The sequence below is a fragment of the Mus pahari genome, chromosome 1 (assembly GCF_900095145.1).
Source record: "Mus pahari chromosome 1, PAHARI_EIJ_v1.1, whole genome shotgun sequence".
In the NCBI taxonomy this organism is placed as follows: domain Eukaryota; kingdom Metazoa; phylum Chordata; class Mammalia; order Rodentia; family Muridae; genus Mus; species Mus pahari.
This window is the reverse complement of record NC_034590.1, coordinates 72,765,390-72,786,452: the sequence shown is the minus strand read 5'-3', so window position 1 is coordinate 72,786,452 and position 21,063 is coordinate 72,765,390. Positions and strand designations below refer to the sequence as shown.

The window sequence follows — 21,063 nt, the reverse complement described above, 5'->3', positions numbered from 1 at the left end:
GAAAGAAGAAGAAGAAGAAAGAAGAAGAAGAAGAAGAAGAAGAAGAAGAAGAAGAAGAAGAAGAAGAAGAAGAAGAAGGAAGAAGAAGAAGAAGAAGAAGGAAGAAGAAGAAGAAGAAGAAGAAGAAGAAGAAGAAGAAGAAGAAGAAGAAGAAGAAGAAGAAGAAGAAGAAGAAAAGAAAGAAAGAAAAGAGCACTGACTGCTCTTCCAGAGGTCCTGAGTTCAATTACCAGCAACCACATGGTGGCTCACAACCATCTGTAATGGGATCTGATGCCCTTTTCTGGTGTGTCTGAAGACAGCTACAGTGTACTCATATACATTAAATAAATAAATAAATACTTAAAAAAAAAGAAAGAAAGAAAGAAAGAAAGAAAGAAAGAAAGAAAGAAAGAAAGAGGAAAAGAAAAAGAAAAAAGAACCTGGTGTGAAGGGCTAAAAAGACCCTGTCTCAAAAAAGGAGAGAGAGAAAAAGAGGGAAGGTCTGCAGTTCAGTGCAGAGACCCTAGATTCAATACCCACTACTGCAAAAGCAAGTTAAAAAAGAAAGAAAAGGAAACCCTAAAGTTAGAAACCAACTCAAAGTTGCATTAGCTCACAGCGTAACAATCTAATAGTGGGGGCTGGAGAGATGGCTCAGTGGTTAAGAGCACTGACTGATCTTCCGAAGGTCATGAGTTCAAATCCCAGCAACCATATGGTGGCTCACAACCATCCATAATGAGATCTGACACCCACTTCAGGTGTGTCTGAAGACAGCTACAGTGTATTTATATATAATAATATTAATAAATAAATCTTTAAAAAAAATCTAATAGTGTCAGAAATATATGACAGAGGGCTAGAGAGACAGCTCAGCAGTTAAGAGTACTGCTTTTCTAGTCAGCCATCATTGGGAAGAGAAGCCCCTTGGTCTTGCAAACTTTATATGCCCCATATAGGGGAACGCCTGGGCCAAGATGTAGGAGTGAGTGGGTAGGGGAGCAGGGTGGGGGGAGGGTATAGGGGACTTTAGGGATAGCATTTGAAATGTAAATGAGGAAAATATCTAATAAAATAATTTAAAAAAAAAAAAAGAGTACTGCTTTTTCAGAGGACCTAGGCTTGATGCCCAACACCTACACCTACACTGTGGCTCACAATTATCTCTAACTACAGTTCCAGGGGATCTGACATCACCTTCTGGCCTCTTTGGACACCAAGCACAAAAGTAGTGCAAATATTTCATTTTATGTACATGGGTGTACATACATATGTATGTATATGTATACACATGCAGTGCCCACAGAAGCCATCAGATTCCCCGGGGACTGGAGTTATAGATGATTGTGAGCCACAATTTGGGTGCTTGGAGCTGATCCCTCGTCCACTAGAAAATAAGCAAGAGCTTTTAACCACTGAGCCACCTCTCTCAGCCCCTGTCCCTTTTTAAATTTTTAAGTTAAAGTTTAAAGGGACTAAAGTTCAATGGTTGAAACGTTGGCTGATCTTCCAGAGAACCTGGGTTTGATTCCAGCACCCACATAAGACCCCATAATTGTCTATAACTCCAGTTCCAGGGAATCCAGTGTCTTCTTCTGGACTCCTTGGGCACCAGGCACATATGTCATATACAGACATACATGCAGACAAAACACTGAGACACATAAGATAAAATAATTTTTAAATATTTATTTTATGCATATGAATACACCACCATTGTTCTCTTCACACACACCAGAAGAGGGTGTCAGACCCTCAGAAAGAAAAAAAAAAAAAAACTGAAATACATGGCACCCTCATAGGCCTAGTTTACTTTTATAACCTCAGCTTGCCTGGCTCTCTATGTAGACCAGGCTGGCCATTTGCTTTAGTGTGTCTCACCAGTGCTAGAGTTAAAGGTGTGTGTGCATCACGCCAGGCCAGCTGCATAGCCTGAGCCCACAGAAGTCAATGAGATTACTGTGCAGAGGCTGAGACTCAAAATGTACTCTTGGCAGAAAGCTAGGCTATAAAAAGAACCTTTCCATGAGAAGATAAAGCAGCTTGCCTTGCTGACCTAACAAAGTAGGAAGACAACTCCTTGTGTCCATTAAAAATGACAGGTGTGTACAAGAAGGTATTACTGGTCAAATTTATACAGTACTTATGGCCTGGAAATTTACAAGTAAAGCAAAATTACAAACACTTTTCATCCTAGGATTAAAACAACATTGATCCATCCAACAGAAGAAATCACAAAACACAAAAACAGAGAATCATGTTTAGGAAAACATGAATTAAAACCACAATGAGATAGACTATATACTTATGTTAAGAATGGCAAAAAAAAGGGGGGGGAGGCAGGTAAGACAGCTCAGTAGTAAAGTCTGAGGACTCAAGTTCCATTCCTCAGACTTCACAAGGCATAAGGAAAGAGCCATGTCCCTATCGATCGATGAGTGTTTTAAAGAAAGGTAGCAGAAACCTAAGATTCTAATACCAAATACTGGCAAGACTATTTAGCAGCCAGGCAGGCTGTGATGGCACATATCTTTAATCCCAGCACTTGGGAGTCAGAGACAGGAGGATCTCTGAGTTCAAAGCCAGCCTGGTCTAAGAGTTCCAGGACAGCCAGGGCTACACAGAGAAACCCTGTCTGGAAAAAAACAAACAAACAAACAAACATATATTTAGCAATTCATACACTATATATTTAGCTTTCATAAATCATACACTATTACTGAAATATAAAACAGTATAACTACCTTGAAAAACTTGATAATTTCTTTAAAAGTTAATACATGCCATACAAAAATCCAGTCACTCCACTCCAAAAAGAAATGAAATACATGACTATTCAGATATTTCATGACTATTCAGATATTTGTACATGAATGATCAAAGAAATCTTAGCCATAACAACCAAAAAGTGCTGGGCAGTGGTGGCGCATACCTATAACCCCAGCACTTGGAAGGCAGAGGTAAGCGGATTTCTGAGTTCAAGGACAGCCTGGTCTACAGAGTGAGTTCCAGGATAGCCAGAGTTATACAAAGAAACCCTGACTGGGGGGGGGGGGGGGACACGGGGACAAATACCCTAAATGTCTATCGGTAGCGAATCAGCCGGGGTTGTTGCCCGTGGTAAGGCACTTCCCTGTTATGCTAAGGCCCTAACCCAGCAAAGAGAGACACAGAGACAGAGTCAAAGAGAGAGGGTTTGTTGTTGTTGTTGTTTTCTGAGACAGTAGCCCTGGCTGTCCTGGAACTCACTCTGTAGACCAGGATGGCCTGGAACTCAGAAATCCGCCTGCCTCTGCCTCCCGAGTGCTGGGATTAAAGGTGTGCGACACCACACCCGGCTTAAAAGAGAGAGGTTTTAAGAGCCAGGCCCAAGCTCAGTTGTCCAGCATAAAACCCCAGGTTCTATCCCTAGTAACAGGAAAACAAAAACAAAAAGCACAGTAAATGATAAACAAAATTTGATATCACTATACAAAGAAATAGTACCTAGCAACGGAATCTAACAGATTACTGATATACACAATTTAAAAAAAAAAAAAAAAAAAAGTTTAAGAGTGCCGTCCTCACACTTGAGTCCTAGCACTGGGAGGCGGCTGGGAAAGGATCCAAGCTTGTTCAAAGTGAGACTGAGGCCAGGAGGTAGCCTGGGTGACCCGAGTTCAGCTCCCTGAAACCAATTACGTGTGAAAGGAGAAAGCACTAAGAATCTGCTGTCTGACCTCCATACCTCTACTGTGGTATGGGTGCCCACACAAACAGATACAAACACTGTAATGAATTTTTGAAAAACGTTTGAAAATTACATATCAAAGTCAGGCTGGCCTCCATAACATGCTCCAGATCAGCAAGGGCTACAGAGCACTTAGTCTTGAAGAAAAGAAAAGAGAAATGTTACAGGAGAAGCCATATATATATATATATATATATATATATATATATATATATATATTATATATACACATACACACACATACATACACAATCTGTACTGACAAAGAGAAGATTGCTGGTTTCCCAAGACCAGTTTAAAAGAAAAGATCTATAAAAAAACATGAAGAAATTTCTGAGTGTGAAACGTCTTGTGTGTGAGAAATTTCTGAGTGTGAAATGTCTTGTGTGTGACAGGTTTTCCCAGCTGGATATATCTATCAAAACTTAGGTGAAGTTTACTGTACATTAATTAGATAAATAAGGATGATTTTTTAAAATTATTTATTTTTATCATATGTACATTGGTCTTCTGCCTGCACGTATATACCTATGTGAGGATGTCAGATCCTCTGGAACTGGAATTACAGACAGTTGTGAGCTGCCATGTGGGTGCTTGGAATTGAACCAGAGTCCTTTGGAAGAACAGCCAGTGCTCACTCTTAACTTCTGAGACATCTCTCCAGCCCCAATAAGGTTGATTTAAAAAAAATTAAAAAAAAAAAGAGGACCAGGGAAATGATTTTGTCAGCAAAAAAGGTCCCTACATTAACCTGATACCTGAGTCCAAGCCCCCAAACCCCAGTGGAATGAGAGAACTGACTGTTAAAATTGTCCTCAGACTTCCACACATCACAGAACACACACATAATAAATCGTAATAATAATAACCATTATACATTTAAGAGGGCTAGGGTTACTGCTCAGTGGTAGAATACTTGCCTCACATACTTTGGGTTCAACTCCTAGCACCATCAAAATAAGCAAGCAAGCAAACAAGCTGCTGGAAGAGTTAATCCAAACAATACACCCCATGGATGCTGACTCACCAGAAGCAAAGGCAGTGGCAGCTCTTGCCTTTATTAACCAGGCTGCACCAGATAGCAAGAGAAAGCTCCAGAGGTTTAAGGGGTTAGGAGAAAAGGGTCTGAGAGACTTACTGATAGTGGCAGAGAATGTGTTTAATGGAAGGGAGGGTACAGAGGAACAGATAAAAGCAGAAAAACAAATGGAGGAACGACAGGTGAAAGAGCAGGAGGAACAGACTCTCAACCTGGCAAAGATCCTGTTGGCAGCCACAGCCACCAGAAGGCTGTAGGAGATGCCTGAAACAGATGGCTTCCAGAGAAGGAGATAAGAACCAATGTGCTTATTGTAAGGGCCACGGGGCCAGGGAATGCCCCAAGAAAAAGAAGCCTATTCAAACCATGGTCTTAGAAGATGGAAACAGAGAGGAAGAACAGTGGGATAGGGTTAAGACCCCCACCCCTAGCCCAGGGGAACCTTAAAAGTGGAGGGGAAACCCACCTGCTTCTTTGTAGATAGTGGAGCTTAACATTCTGTCTTGCTGAAGCCTGAAGGTAAAGTTTCTTCAAAGAAACCCTGGGTCCAAGGGCAACAAGAATTCAACAATACTCATGAACTACATTAAGAATAGTGGTCTTGCCGGGTGTGGTGGTGTGCACCTTTAATCCCAGCACTTGGGAGGCAGAGGNAGGNGGATTTCTGAGTTCGAGGCNAGCCTGNTCTACAAAGTGAGTTCCAGGACAGCCAGNGCTATACAGAGAAACCCTGTCTCCAAAAAAAAAAAAACAAAACCAAAAACAAAAACAAAAACAAAAAAAAAGAATAGTGGTCTTGGGGGCTGGAGAGATGGCTCAGCGGTTAAGAGCACTGACTGCTCTTCCGAAGGTCCTGAGTTCAAATCCCAGCAACCACATGGTGGCTCACAACTATCTGTAACAAGATCTGACATTCCTCTTCCAGAGTGTCTGAAGACATGAAGACAGCTACAGTGTACTTACATATAATAAATAAATCTTTAAAAAAAAAAAAAAAAAGAATAGTGGACTTGGGAGTGCACAGGGTACTTGTTTACACAAAAGCTCCTAACCCTCTTGGAGAGAGATATGTTGACAAAAATGAGGGCACAACTGCATTTCTCCCCAGTGGGAGCCAAACTATTAGATTCAGGGGGAAGCCTATTCATGTTCTAACCACCACTCTGGCTAAACAGTATCGGTTGTTTTTTTTAGGCCTTCCCCACCTCAGAAGATCAATTACTACTTTGTTAGATCGCTTCCCCAATGCTTAGGCAGAGACAGGAGGAGTCAGTACAGCTAATCATTGGACCCCAATTTTGATTGAGCACAAACAGGGGGTAGAGCCTGTACAGTTCCAACAGTACCCCCTGCCCCTGATGGCCAGGGAAGGTATAATCCCCCCCTATATCAGGGACTATTAAATTCGGGGCTCCTGAGACTATCTCAATTAGCCTGAACGCTCCCCTCCTGCCAATCAAGAAGCCTGGAACTAATGATTATAGACTGGTACAAGGCTTGAGAGAAGTAAATAAGCGAGTTATGGATATCTAGCCAACAGTCCCTAAACCCTACACCCTCTTGAGTGTTCTTCCTCCTGAGTGCCAATGATAATACAGTGCTGGATTTAAAGAATGCTTTCTTCAGCTTACCCTTGGTGCCCAAGACCTTTGCCTTTGAATGGCATGATCCAGGGCTTAGGATTAGCAGACAGCTGACTTGGACCCATCTGCCCCAAGGATTTAAAATCTTGCCTACCATCTTTGATGAGGCCATGAGGCCCTGAGTACAAAACCCAGCACCCTAACTCTTTTACAGCATGTAGATGACCTCCTGGTGGCAGCAGAGATAAAACAAGAATGTGTGAAGGGAACCCAAGACTCCCCACCAGGTAAGGGAATTCTTAGGGTCTGCTAGATTCCGCAGACTATGTAGCAGTTTTACAAAAATAGCTAAGCCACTATATGAGGCCACCAAAGGGCCCCCCTGATAGTTTTGGGTGAACAGAGAAACATCAGAAAGCCTTTGACGCCTTAAAGAAGGCCTTAATTTCTGTACCAGCCTTGGGGTTGCCAGATGTAACTAAGTCCATCTCTTTGTGGAAGAAAGATCTGAGATAGTAAAAAGGGGTACTGAATCATACTCTTGGGCCCTGGGGTCATCTAGTGGCCTACTTCTCAAAATCAGACCTGGTAGCCAGAGGCTGGCCCCTTGCTTATGCATCATTACCATAACTGCCCTCCTGTCTCTGCCTCCTGGTCAAGGACGCTGACAAACTGTCATTTGGCCAGAGCCTAATCAGCACCACGCTTCATGCTATCGATAGAGTATTTAAATAGCACCCTCCAAACCCAGACACATGGCTCACCAACTCCAGAATGACTCATTACCCAGTCTCTCCTCTTAAACGCCCCTAGGATATAAAGGTTCTTTTCAGGCCCCAACTTCCCTAAACCCAGCTGCCCTGCTGCCTGACCCAGACCTCAATGGGCCACTGCATGACTGCTTGGACATTCTGGCCCATATCTAGACCGATCTTCAAGACACCCCTTTGATGGACGCAGAGATAACATGGTTCACCTCTGTCCCTCCTATACTAGCTTCATTCAGGAGGGACAGAGGTACGCTGGGACAGAGGTATGCTGCGGCAGCAGTGGTCTCAAACACTGAGATCATATGGGCAGAGCCACTCCGGACTGGAACATCAGTCCGGAAAGCTGAATAGCTCTAACCAAAGCGTTAGAGTTGGGAAAAGACAAGAGACTTAATATTACCCAGATAGCCTGTATGCCTTTGCTACCACTCATATCCACATGGCTATTTACAGGGAGTGAGGCCTTCTGATGACAGGAGAAAAGACTATAAAGAGGAAATCCTCTCCCTACTAAGGGCCCTATGGGGGCCTAAACAGTTGTCTATCATCCACTGTCCAGGGCATCAAAACGAAAAAGACTGCATCTCAGAGGGCAACTTGACAAAGCAGATGAAACAGTCCAACAGGTAGCCCTAGAAATTAGGCCCCTTTTTCTTGATTGCCCTAGACCCAGGAGATCCCACACTCTCCAACCAACCCACATATACTACATAGGATGTGATCTGGCCCAGGAACCTACCTATGTCTCAGTGTCATAGGGATAGTGGAGGACAGCAAATGAGGAAATGAGTAAGCTAGGCTTCTATTCCCCTAAGCCCAAGAAAATGCAACATTCCAAGACATACAGTAATGGCCATGACATACTCAAATCTTAAGTAGCCATCAGGACAAATATATATTCACTACCTAGAAGGGCAGACAAATACGGAAAAAGATTCTAATAAAACAGATGACAAGTGCGGCCTCGGAAGTAAGCAAAAGGTTACCCAGCCAGGCATGGCTCTGCACACCTTTGCTCCCAGCAGTAGGCAGAGGCAGAGGCAGATCTCTGTGTTCAAGGCCAGCCTGGTCCACAGAGTGAGTTCCAGGACATTCAAAACTAAAAAGAGAAACCTTGTCTTGGAAAAAACAACAACAACAACAACATCTTACATTTGTACTCTTGAAGATGCTTGCAAAAACAGTGTTATCTGATTTGCCTCTCACACCCAAGAAGCAGGAAAGGCTGGTAAGTTCATCGTTTACATACAAAGTGCATCCCAACACCGTCCCTTCCCATCATTTATGTTCAGTGCTCAACACCCCCAGATATAACAAAACTCGAACCAACTGTAACCCTTACTAAGGTAAACATAAACCTCTGGGTCCCCACCTATAAAACATGTACAAGGTGGTTTAAAAAAATTAAAAAGGTGATCCTTATATACAAGCAAAAAATCAGAAACACTGGAAGCTAAGAAGATGCCACTGCTGCTATCATTAACAATAAACAAGCTCCTGGCGCAACAGCACCTTCAGGTACAATCCTCTGACTATTTCCCAGCCCCCAGGACGCCCTGCGATCCGCAGCCACAATCCCACTAGCAAGCCCCCAAACAGACCCATCCCCTCGAACACTGCCGGCTCCCACAAACCTGGCCCCCTGTGGGTTCCCCTTTTCCCCCTCGGTTACGGAGACCTTTCTCTCGCATCGGCGTGGTCAGTAGCACCCCCTCTGGGCCTAGCCGTCCCCTGAGAGCACCCAGGCCGCACGCCTGCCAAGGGCCCCGCGCCGGTTACCTGGCAGCGCGCTGCTCCGCCACGAGCCCGCCGGACCACACCTCACCTCAACTAGTTTCTCGCACGGTGAAGACACAATTAGTTTAAACTATGATCCCGCCCCCTCTCGCCGCCCTCTCATTGGCCCCAGTCGGCTGTTGTTTGCCGGGCACTCTGGCGGACCCGGGAAAAGGAAGTACAAGGGCCACTGAAAAGGGAAAAAGAGGGAGTGAGACTACTTCCGGATCCCGGACTCGCCTTGAACTACAAATCCCAGCAAACCCCGCGGCTTCGGCGTCCAGCCCTGATGAACTACAAGTTCCGGGCCGCACCACGAGCACGTTCAAGTGAGCCGTCTAGGGCGTGGTGACTAAGGTAGTTGCTATGGGGTTGCGCTGAGTAACTCTTCAGGCTGTGAGACGCTGAAGCCGGAGGGTAAGCGACTGCGGGTGAGTTGGGCGGGAGAACGGGAAAACTAGGACACTAGCGCTCTCTGAAAGGGAACTCCACAAAAAGAATAAGAACTTTCCCAAACGGGGACCTGAGATTCTCCCCAAACCCTCGTTCCTCTTCACGAGTGAACACAACCCTCGAGATAAACTGCGGGACTATGGATATCATACCCATACATATTTTGGCGGTGCTTAGGGGCACCTCTGCGCAAGAATGGCGCTTTCCTAGTACGGGTGCCTCAAGTCCCAGACACGGGGAAGTCAGAAACGCCCTCGGGCATGGTGTTGGTTTTCCTCGGAAGAACTAGGACTTGCTTAACATGACACATCTGAGTAATTCGCGGTCCTTGGTTTCTGGAGATGTAGAAAATGACACGGGGCTTTAAAGTCGCACCTCCCTTTTTTACTCTTCCAAGCAAGAAGACCCTTTTCAGGGAGCCACCAGATTCCTCGTATCCACACATGTATGAGTGCCATCTGTAAATTAGCCTCTTGTTCCTACACCTAAGCCTTATCCTAAGCCTGACAAGCTTCTAGAAGCTAGAGTTTAGTTCTTCATATCTTCCATATTTCTCAAAGATTTAGTACATTTAGTAACTTACCAAGTTTTTTTACAGCCTCTCTTTTTCTTTTAAAACAACTCTATGAATCAGTGATATTTATCTCCATTTCACAGATCGAAAAACTGAAACCCAGAGATAAGTGACTTGCCCAAGGCCACTATTGACAACACTAGAAGTAGATTCCAGTTCTTTAAGATCAAACCTTTTCCATTTAGCTTGAACTGGCTGCATCCCAAGGATTCTGTTAAACTGTCCAAGGGAAAATGAACCTGTATGACTGTCCTGACTTCTTTACACTTCAACACGAATCCGTTTCAAATACATCCTTGAAATTATTAATGAAGAAAGGAGAAATGGGAATCAAATGTGTTTAAACAAGGCAAGAAACAGCTGACAGGAAACCTGAGGTCTGACGCTGCCCTTGGTACACTTACTATTTTAAAGTTCTTCTGTGCTGTCTTGTGTTCCAACCTCACTATACCCTCCTCTTAGGACTCATCAACAGCCACACCTTCATTTGCCACCTGCATGTCTCCAGCCAAGCCTTCATCAGTTAAGTGCCAGATCTGTATAACCAATCCTGTCCTTGACATCTCCTCCAGGATATAGTTGAGACATGTCAAGTTCAGTATTTCTCTGTGCACTCTAATCCTCTCTACCAAGCCTGGGTCTCACCCAGTATTCCCACAATGTATCCAAGTCAAGTCCCCAAGTATTACCCTTAATAACCCTTCCATTTCTAATGTAATCCATTTAATACCTAAATGTCATTTTTCTTATTATGAATTTCATACATGCACATGTTTTGATCCAGTCTACCTTCTCTCATTCCCTCACCCCCAAAGGTGGTGACCTCACCTCATGTTAGGCCCCTAAATGCCTTTAAAAAACAAAACAAAACAATGCAGGGCAGTGGTGGTGCATGCTTTTAATCCCAGCACTTGGGAGGCAGAGACAGGCAGATTTCTGAGTTCGAGGCCAGCCTGGTCTACAAAGTGAGTTCCAGGACAGCCAGGGCTAAACAGAGAAACCCTGTCTCGAAAAACCAAAAAAAAAAAAAACAAAAAACAAAAACAAAAAAAAACCAACAACAACAAAAACAGCTATAGGTTTGTTTTGTTTTGTTTTTGTTTTTCTGAGACAAGAGTTGTCTGTGTAGCCCTGGCTTTCCTAGAACTCCCTCTGTAGATTGGGCTGGCCTCAAACTCAGAGATCCGCCTGCCACTGCCTCCCAAGTGCTGGGATTAAAGGTAGGTGTCCCACTGCCAGCAACATGTACATTTTTTTAAATTAAGTTTTGAAAAGAAAACTTCCAATTCAAAACAAGTGTGCCCTTAACCCTGTCATTGGTCAGATCAGTGAGTCAGCTGGTGAGATGAACACACACAGAGAGTCTTCACTCAGAAAAGTGGCTGGGAAAGCGACTGCCTGAGGGCAGCCGCAGGGCTGAGGAAGGTGGCATCCTGCCTGGGACTCTGCTCTTCTTCCTGACACACTTAAGCCTTCATTCATCCCTTTTTTCTTTAATCATTCTATTTATCCATCAAGCCAGTACCCAGTCTTTGTCAAGTTCCGTGTGGAGTATTTATCGAAACACAAGTCTAACATTCTGTCCCTGTCTTGAAGTTTACAGGAAGAAAACAGAAACTAAATAAATAATAAAGAAATTAATTCAGAGGACTGAAGGTGTAACTCAATTCAGTACTTGTCCTGGCATGTGCAGGGCCCACTAACACAGAGAGTAAAGTACTAACAATTTTGGCTACTTCCATGTATTGAACATCTGCTCTATGCCATACAATAACTCTTCAGGTAGGATTCATCTGCATTTCACAAGTGTTTATTATCACAACAGATGATAATAAAGTTGTGTCCAAAGTGCAAGTGAGGAATTGGTCAGTAAGCAGTTGCTGTGTAGCAAACCGAACCATCTAAAACCATGATGGCTTCAAACAATAAGTATTTATTCTTCTTTTGATGACTCTGAGGTACATGGATGGTTCTTATCCTGGCTGAGTTCATTTGTGGATTAGGTGACCTACCAGTCTTGACATTAGGAGCTAGCTGACTGTGAACTAGTCGAAGCTGGCCTCAGCTCAAGTCATTGCCTCATTTTCAATGACCTCTGCCACGGGCAGAGGTCTCACATCTCCCCAGCACTCCAGACAGTTCTCATGGCATTGGCAGACAGCAAGAGAGCAAGCCTTCCTATAAAGCTTCTATTTGCCAGGCTGGAAATACAGCTCAGTGCTAGAGCACTTTCTTCTGTTTTCTTCATTTTATCAGCATTTCACTGGCTGGTTCAAATGCTGAGCTCAGCATCAGAGTATAAAATTATAGTGCAAAGGGGAAGGACACAGGAGAGACCACTGAATAGGAATCATTGATTCTTGCCAGATTTAATACCTAAATTGATAAATTAAAATCATCTGTTTTCTTTGGAAAAGAAAGATTTTAACAAAGCCAGGTGTGATGACACATATCAGCAATCTTCACACTGGGGCAGTAGAAGCAGAGAGGATCAGGAATTCAAGTCATCCTTGGCCATCTAGAAGGTTCTAGGCCAGCCGAAGCTGTGTGAGAACCTCTTTCAAAATGGAAGTGGTGTAGCTGTAGAGATGACTCAATGGTTAAGTGTATGTACTACTGAAGAAGACCTGAGTTTAGTTCCTAGCACCTGCACTGGGTGACTCACAACAATCTGTAACATAGCTCCAGGGGAATCTGATGCTGCCTTCTGGCATCTATGGGTACCTTCACACAGGCATGTACACATAACTTAAATATACATATATAATTTAAACTATATCTTAAACACACACACATAAGAAGGCACATGAGGCTGGAGAGATGGCTCTGCAGTTAAAGCACTGAGCACCGTCTGCTCTTCCTCAGGACCCAGGGTCAGTTCTCAGTACCCATGTGGTAGCTCAATCCATTTAGGATTCCAGTTCCACAGCATCTGGCAATCCCCTGATCTCCATAGGCACCAAACACCAGGCACATTTATGGTGCACATACATATAGGCAAAACACTCATAAAGTAAGTGTAAAACTATGTTTAGGGACTGGAGAGACAGTTTGATTGGTAAAGTACTTGCCCTGCAAGTATATGGAACTCAGTTTGTAAGACATGATGGTACACATTTATAATCCCAGCACTGGGTATCAGAGGCAGTCAGAAACCTGCCTAGTCAACTTAGCCTGCCTGGTCAGTTCTAGGTCATTAGGAAACCATTTCTCAAAAAACACGGGGGTGCCGGGCAGTGGTGGCACACGCCTTTAATCCTAGCACTCAGGAGGCAGAGGCAGGCAAATTTCTGAGTTCAAGGCCAGCCTGGTCTACAAAGTGAGTTCCAGAACAGCCAGGGCTATACAGAGAAACCCTGTCTCGAAAAGCAAAACAAAACAACAACAACAAAAAAAAACAAAAAAAACATGGGGGAAGTGGATGGCAACTGAGGAAATACACCCAAGGTTCTTCTTGGGTCTCCACATACGTTTACACGTCAGTATGGATACCCATACCAACATTTATAAACACACACACACACACACCCCTAAAATCACAGCACTTGGGTTGCAGGAGGAGGATCTCCATGAGTTCAAAGCAGCCTGGTCTACATTACCAAGTTTCAGACCAGGCAGGACTATATAGAGACTCTGTCTTTAAAACAAAACAAACAAAAAACAGGGCATGATGGTTCTCCTTTAATCCCAACACTTGGGAGGCAAAGCAAAGAAAGGGAAGGCGGAAGTGGAGGTGGTTGTACAGGCCCAGATCTACTAGGGCTGAGTGATTAAACAGAATATTCACTAAATAGGCAACTGTAAGTTGGAACTGGCTACAGATTGCTCTACCACAATCAATAGAAGCCCAGCAGGTCTCTCTGTGTTCCTGACAGGGTTCTATTATTTGTTCTTTGTCTTCATTCCTTTTGGTCTGGCACAGGGCAGCAAGCACTCACCAAACACCTGCAGAACTGAATTGATATCTTACTGGGAATGAGGTGTGGAATGAAACAGCTGGAGCTGGGAACCAGTTGTTAGCCATTCTTAAAACAGCTCAGTGTTAACTGCCCAAACAGCTTCTCACTCCCCAAGGGCCTCTGATAAGCCAAGTTCCTTGAATGATGATGAATGAGGCACAGTGCTAGCTATAACAAGCAAAATCACCCATCTCAGAGCTCTAGTTGCAGTCTTCTTCAAAAGATTGATTGGGGGACTGGAGAGAGGGCTCAGAGGTGAAGAGCACTGACTGCTCCTCCAGAGGTTCTGAGTTCAATTCCCAGCAACCACATGGTGGCTCATAACCATCTATAATGAGATCTGGTGCCTTCTTCTGGCATGCAGGCATACATGCAGGTAGAACACTGTATACATCATAAATAAAAACCAAAAGATTGATTGGAAGTTGGTGCTATACAAAATCATTTCTGCACTAAAGTTCTAGTCACCAAAGAACAGTAAAAACTTGTTTGTTATTTTAAAATACATGTTCAGTGGTACAGAGCTCAGGCTCCAACCTAGAGCTTAGTCTGAGGATAAGGATTCAATCCCCAGCTGCATCAACCCTATTGTAGGAAAATGGGATATCCTGGTTCACTCTCATAATCTCAGCACTTGGGAAGTGGAAGCAAGAAGCTTAGAAGTCCAAGGTTAACATTAGCTACACAAGGTGTTTGAGGCCAGATACATGGGATCTTGTCTCAAAAAAACAAAAAATAGGGACTAGAAAGATGACTTGGCAGTCAGGAGCACCAGGTTCAGTCCCCAGCACCAACATGATTGGTCACAACAGTCTATAACTCCAGTGCCCGGGGATCTTACCTCTGACCTCTATAGGCAGCAGACATAAATGGTGTACAAATATACATACAGGCAAAACAGCCATATATATATATATATATATATATATATATATATATATATATATATATATATATACATTTTTTACATTTATTTATTTACAAATAAATAAATAAATGTGGGTACTAAACTAGGTTGGGCTTCTGCCTGAGCTAGGTTCTTCTAGTTTTACGAAAACCTGTGGAGGTTGCAGATGTGACTCAGTACCAGAGCTTGCCTGCCTAGTATGTGCAAAGGGTGTACATTCAATCCCTAACACCACAGGATATAAAATAATAACAACGACAACAACAACAATAATAATAGAGTTATTGAATGCCTATAGATTTTCCTAAACCAAATGGCAACTCATTTACTCTGGCATGGGTGAGTGAACTCACCAGCAGTCAGGGCAGTGAGGACCTCTACCATGTTGCCCATGTGCTACCTCCAGCTTGACTTTGTTTTGCCCAAGGAGTCTTCATCTCTGTTGCTATAAGCTCTGATCTCCTTTGTTTTCTCTTATTTTTATTTTGAGATACAGTTTTGTATAGGACAGTGGTTACTTCAAACTTGTTCTGTAACTGAGAGTGACTTTGAACTCCTGATCTTTCTGCTTCCAACTCCCAAGTACTCAGATTACAAATGTAAGCCAACACAGCCACTTTGGTTTTTAGAAAGGATCTCACTATGTAGCCCAGGTTGGCCCTGAACTTGAGCGCTTGTCTTAGCCTTCCTCCCAAGTGGGATGGAGAGCACTATGCCCATCTAAGATCTTCCTTCCTGATCATTATTTTTGTAAGTTTCTTCTCCCACTCCTCCTTGGATTTCTTTCCCATGATGGTCTGTCTCCAGTAGTGGAAATATAAACTCTCAAATAGAGCTCAGCATCTCCTTCTTGTTGTTGTTGGGTTTTGTTTGTTTGTTTTGTTCTAAGATAGGGTTTTTCTATGAAGTCCTGGAAATCGCTATGTAGACTAGGCTATCCTCGAACTCAGATTTGACCACTAGTCTCAGGCTTCAACTCAAGTTCTATGTTTCCATCAAGTTACCACAGTTTCCTATAGACTTGGTATCTAAAAGCTTCAGGTATTTCTAACAAACAATCAATGTCCACAGGGACCATCAAATATGTGACAGAATTCAGATGCTGTGTGATTCAGGCTGACACTTCCCAAAAAGTTGTTGACCCGTCTCATGTAGCCCAGTCTGCCCTCACTATGGAGCTAGAATGACCATGACTCCTGATGGACCTGTCTCTGCTTCCTAAATGCTGAGTTTCAGGTGTGTTCCAGTGTGCTCAGTGAGACTGCTATTTTTTCCTTGGTTTTTTCAAGACAGCTGTTCTATGTGTAACCCTGGTTGTCTAGGAATTTTCTTTGTAGACCTGGCTAGCCTTGAATTCACATAGATCCACCTGCCTCTGCTTCCCGAGTGCTATGACTAAAGGCATACAACCCCATGGCTGGCTCGAAGATACTACTATGTTATTCCTCCAAACCTGATAAAGTCTGTCCTTCCATATTGTGATAGTTTGTATATGCTTAGGAAGTGGCACTGTTTAGAGGTGTGTCCTTGTTGGAGGAGGTGTGGCCTTGTTGGAGTATGTGTGTCACTGTGGGTATAAGCTTTAAGACTCTTGTCCTGGGCTGGAGAGATGGCTCAGCGGTTAAGAGCACTGACTGCTCTTCTGAAGGTCCCGAGTTCAAATCCCAGCAACCACATGGTGGCTCACAACCATCTGTAAAGAGATCTGACGCCCTCTTCTGGTGTGTCTGAAGACAACTACAGTGTACTTAGATATAATAATAAATAAATATTAAAAAAAAAAAAGGCTTAGCTTTCAAAAAAAAAAAAAAAAAAGACTCTTGTCCTAGCTTCCTAGAAACCAGTCTTCTAGCAGCCTTCAGGTGAGGATGTAGAACTCTCAGCTTCTCCTGTACCAGGCTTGCCTGGGTGCTGCCATGTTCCTGCCCTGATGATAATTGACTGAACTTCTAAACCTGTAAGCCTGACCCAATTAAATGCTGTCCTTTATAACAGTTGCCTTGCTCATGGTGTTTGTTCACAGCAGTAAAACCCTAAGACACATATAATAAATTACCAAGAAAGGAATTTACTTGCACTGCGTTTATTAAGTCTAAACTAAAACCAAGTGCTTTCCTTCCTGAATTCTGTTGTTGTTGAGATAGGATTTCATTATAACCCAGGCCGACCTTGACTTTATGGTCCTCCTAGCTCAGTCTCCAGTGTTCACCAGACACCTAGCATTCCCAGCTATGCCTTTGCATTCTCAACTATGTCCTTCTTTTCTTGTTGCTTGTTTTTGACATGACATGGTGTCTGGCTGGCCTCAAACTCACAATCTTCCGGCCTTAGTGTCCCAAGTGCTAGGACTACAGATGTGCCTCTTGGCTTTGGCTTTTAACAAAATTTATTTGAATAGTGCTTGCCAGTTTCATTGTCTCTGCATATGGGTAGATTTCTTTCTTTCTTTCTTTCTTTTTTTTTTTTTTTAAAGATTTTATTTATTTATTTAATATATGTGAGTATACTGTTGCTGTCTTCAGACACACCAGAAGAGGGCATCAGATCCCCATTGAAGATGGTTGTGAGCCACCATGTAGTTGCTGGGAATTGAACTCAGGACCTCTGGAAGAGCAATCAGTGCTCTTAACCGCTGAGCCATCTCTCCAGCCCCATGGGTAGATTTCTTCTTTGACTTCTGTGATTAATGAGTATTATATATCCCAAGGTTTCCCTTTGTGCTTTGGCTGCCAGGAATGTCATAACTAAGTCCTGCAGTCCCTGATAAATTTACTCTTTTAACCTAGTTTCTGACCTCCCAACCCCAGCCCCGCCCCTTTTTGTGAGTGGTAGTGGTGGTTTTTAGAAAAAAGGGTTTCTCTGTGTAGCCCTGGCTGTCCTAGGAGTTGCTTTGTAGACCAGGCTAGCCTTGAACTTGAAGATCAGCCTGCCTTTATCTTCTGAGTGCTGGGATTAAAAACGTGCCTGGCTTTTGTCTTCCATTTTTAATTTTCTGGATCAGCATTGTCCAGATTGATGGCTATTAGTCATATGTGACTGTATTAGTCAGGGTTCTCTAGAGTCACAGAACTTGCAGATAGTCTCTATATAGTAAAGGAATTTATTGATGACTTACAGTCTGCAGTCCAAATCCCAACAATGGTTCAGTAGTAGCTGTGAATGGAAGTCCAAGGATCTAGCAGTTGCTGAGTCCCACACCGCAAGAAGNCGAGAGAGNGAGAGCCAGACTCCCTTCTTCCAATGTCCTTATATGGTCCCCAGCAGAAGGTGTAGCCAGATTAAAGGTGTGTGCCACCACACCTTTAATCCCAGATGATCTTGGACTCGAGATCTCCCTGTCTTAATCTTCTGGATTCAATCACCACTGTGTCTCAAGATCTCCATACCAAGATCCAGATCAGAAACTTCTATNTCCCAGTCTCCAGATTAGGTTCACTGGTGAGCCTTCCAATTCTGGATTGTAGTTCATTTCAAATATAGTCAAGTTGACAACCGGGAATAGCCACTACAGTGACAATTAAGCACCTGACTCAACAGGTTGCTAATTCATCTTGGAGTAGGCTCTAAAATAGCCCAGTAATTCCTAATATTGATTACATGTTAAATATTTTGAATATGCTGAGTTAGTATATTAGGATTAATTTCACCCATTTCATTTTATTGAAATTATAGCTCTGAAAAATATCCATCTATTCACTTCTTTGTGTGTGTGGACTAGTCTCTGGAGGTCATGAGTCAATTGTTTTTCCTCCTCTTCCTCCTCCTCCTCCTTTTGGTTTTTCGAGACAGGGTTTCTCTGTGTAGCCCTGGCTGTCCTGGAACTCACTCTGTAGACCAGCTGGCCACGAACTGAGAAATACACCTGCCTCTGCCTCCCAAGTGCTGGGATTAAAGGTGTGCACCACCACTGCCCCGCTGAGACAATCTTAAGAAGTTGATTTTCTCCTATTATATTTCAGGGATGAAATTCAGGTTGAGGCTTGTGCAGCACATGCCTTTACCTGCTGAGCCTTCTCATTAGCCCACATGGCTCCTAAAATCTTGAAACTATGTATCTAAAAGCTCATTTGTGAGGCCTGCATTTGTGACTTGCATTCTCTCCTTCTGACAGCACTGCTCTACAGAGCATCCTGCTCTCTGTGTAATTACTATAACCCTCATCCTTTGGGAAGCAAGGAGATAGAGAAGTGGCGACATTGGGTAGGGTGAAAGGGGACTCTAGCCTCGAGACACATCTTGTTTGCCTTTTGTTTCTATGATACACACACACACACACACACCAAACACCAACAGCCCTTGGTAGAATTTCCAGCTCTCTTCCTCCCAGGTGAGTAGTGTTCCACGGCTCTTCCTACTCTCCAGGAAAAATGTGTTCTCAGCTTTACTTTCCCTAACAGAATGGAAAGGACTGGATAAGACACGTCACACATTACAAATGACCGATAACTTTGTGTTCACCTCTCTCTGAGGGATGTTTCCATTTTAACAGGGAACAATCCCTGAACCCAAAGGAATGAATCCCTTATGATGGCGTTTCAGGCCTCAGTGACAGGTGAGTGAGGGTGGACTCTGGTTTTCTGTTTATACATAGTTAAACCCAAGCTGTGACTGGAAGCAGGGTTCTCCGATGGAAAGGGCTGATAGACAAGCTGCACAGAGAAGGGAGCAAATACCCGAGTTGTGTCAGAAAGTGAAGGGCTCTCAGACACCAATCAGGTACAGGGAAGGTCTTCACGGGTTTGTCAAGCAATAAAATACTGCAGGTGATGTCAACAGAGACTAGGCAGCAGGCAGTCTCTATGGTAACTATTGTGGAGTTGCAAGAAGGTTCTCAGTAGGATTCTAGAGACTATGACTGCTGTCTACAACTGACTCGGCTTAACTCTGGGCAAGTCCTTTACCCTTTGGGTCTCAATTTCTTCATCTGGAAAATAGAAATGGGTACTGTAGCCTTGTGTGATGGTACATACCCATAATTCCAACACTCAGGAGGCTGAGGAAGGTAGATTGTTAATTTGAGGTTAGCCTGGGCTACATTAGACCCTATGCCAATAAAACAAAACATCTCCTAAGATAAGGGTGCTCGAACTATCAGATGAGTTCAGTGTTGTGAAGTTTATGTAAGAAGTATACTCTACATGAAAGCACCAGTACCTTAAAATGGCAATGCAGATAGGCAGGCCTAGAGCTCTAGAGAGTAGAAAGCAGTGTGGAGGGCTTTGGGGAATCCTGAGCATAGACACTCCATATCTGGAACACTGATTCTCCTCTGTCCTCCCAGGCTGAAGCCAGACTCCCAGGGCCCATGTTTCCACCTGATGAATAATGGCCTGAACTATGAGCACACGGGACTATATGAACACTTCGGTGCAGGAGCCTCCTCTTGACTACTCCTTCAAAAGCATCCAAATGGTCCAAGGTCAGCAGAGCACAGCACTCAAAACAGCATCGCATCAGGCTGTATGGTACCAAGAAAGAAACCCTTAAGTCTTCTCTTTGTAAAGCCTACACAGCCTGTGCAGTGGTGGTACAGGGTTTAGTCCCAGCACTTGGGGGCAGAGGCAGGAGGGTCTTTTTGAGTTCAAGGTCTACAGAGTGAGGTCCAGGACAGCCAAAGCTATACACAGAGAAACCCTGTCTCAAAAAACAAACAAAAAGCCTAAACAGAATTTTCCCAACTTCTTGCTGTCTTTGAAGGAAGGAGAGGGTGGAGTAAGATTTTTTTTTTTTTTTGTTGGGCTGGTGAGATGGCTCAGCGGGTAAGAGCACCGACTGCTCTTCCAACGGTCCAGAGTTCAAATCCCAGCAACCATATGGTGGCTCACAACCATCCATAACAAGATCTGATGCCCTCTTCTGGAGTGTCTGAGGTCAGCTACAGTATAATTACATAAAAGAAATAAATAAATCTTTTTTTAAAAAAAAGATTTTTTGTTTTACTGGGTTAAGGAGTGAATGGAAGTCCTCTGACATATAGGACAAATGTTTTACATCTGAGCTTCATCCTCAGCCTTGAGATTAAAAATATGCATATTTTAACTTTATGTGTATGGGTATTTTACCTGCATGTGTATCTGCATCCCTTGTGTGCCTGGTGCAGGCAGAGGCCAGAAGTGGGTATTAAACCCTTGAACCTGGCATTACAGATGGCTGTGAGCCTTCATACCAGTGGGGAGATCAGCCAGGTCCTTTGAAGAGCAGCTGGTGCTCTTTAGCTGCAGCACTGTCCCTTCCAGATTCTGTGACATTTCTCTCTCTCTCTCTCTCTCTCTCTCTCTCTCTCTCTCTCT

The 21,063-nt window shown here is 43.6% G+C and overlaps 2 protein-coding genes across 5 annotated transcripts in view; one reads left to right on the top strand and one right to left on the bottom strand.

Annotated features, from left to right (window-relative positions):
- The window catches only part of Numa1 (nuclear mitotic apparatus protein 1), a 69,190-nt gene extending 60,146 nt beyond the window's left edge, over positions 1-9,044 (bottom strand). Inside the window, exon 1 of the mRNA XM_029540960.1 lies at positions 8,884-9,044. The gene's annotated coding sequence lies outside the window, so the exon portion shown is untranslated. The remainder of the gene's footprint in view (positions 1-8,883) is intronic.
- A 142-nt stretch (positions 9,045-9,186) lies between these two features.
- LOC110316509 (leucine-rich repeat-containing protein 51) overlaps positions 9,187-21,063 on the top strand; it is a 20,248-nt gene continuing 8,371 nt past the window's right edge. Inside the window, exons 1-3 of one of the 4 annotated variants that reach the window (XM_021190860.2) lie at positions 9,187-9,297; positions 19,263-19,325; positions 20,055-20,192. In XM_021190860.2, coding sequence (XP_021046519.1) covers positions 20,111-20,192 — 82 coding nt within the window. In that variant the 5' untranslated portion in view covers positions 9,187-9,297; positions 19,263-19,325; positions 20,055-20,110. Of the gene's footprint in view, positions 9,312-19,262; positions 19,326-20,054; positions 20,193-21,063 lie in introns of all 4 variants that reach the window. The other 3 variants (XM_029535365.1, XM_021190867.2, XM_029535372.1) reach the window with 3 other exon arrangements.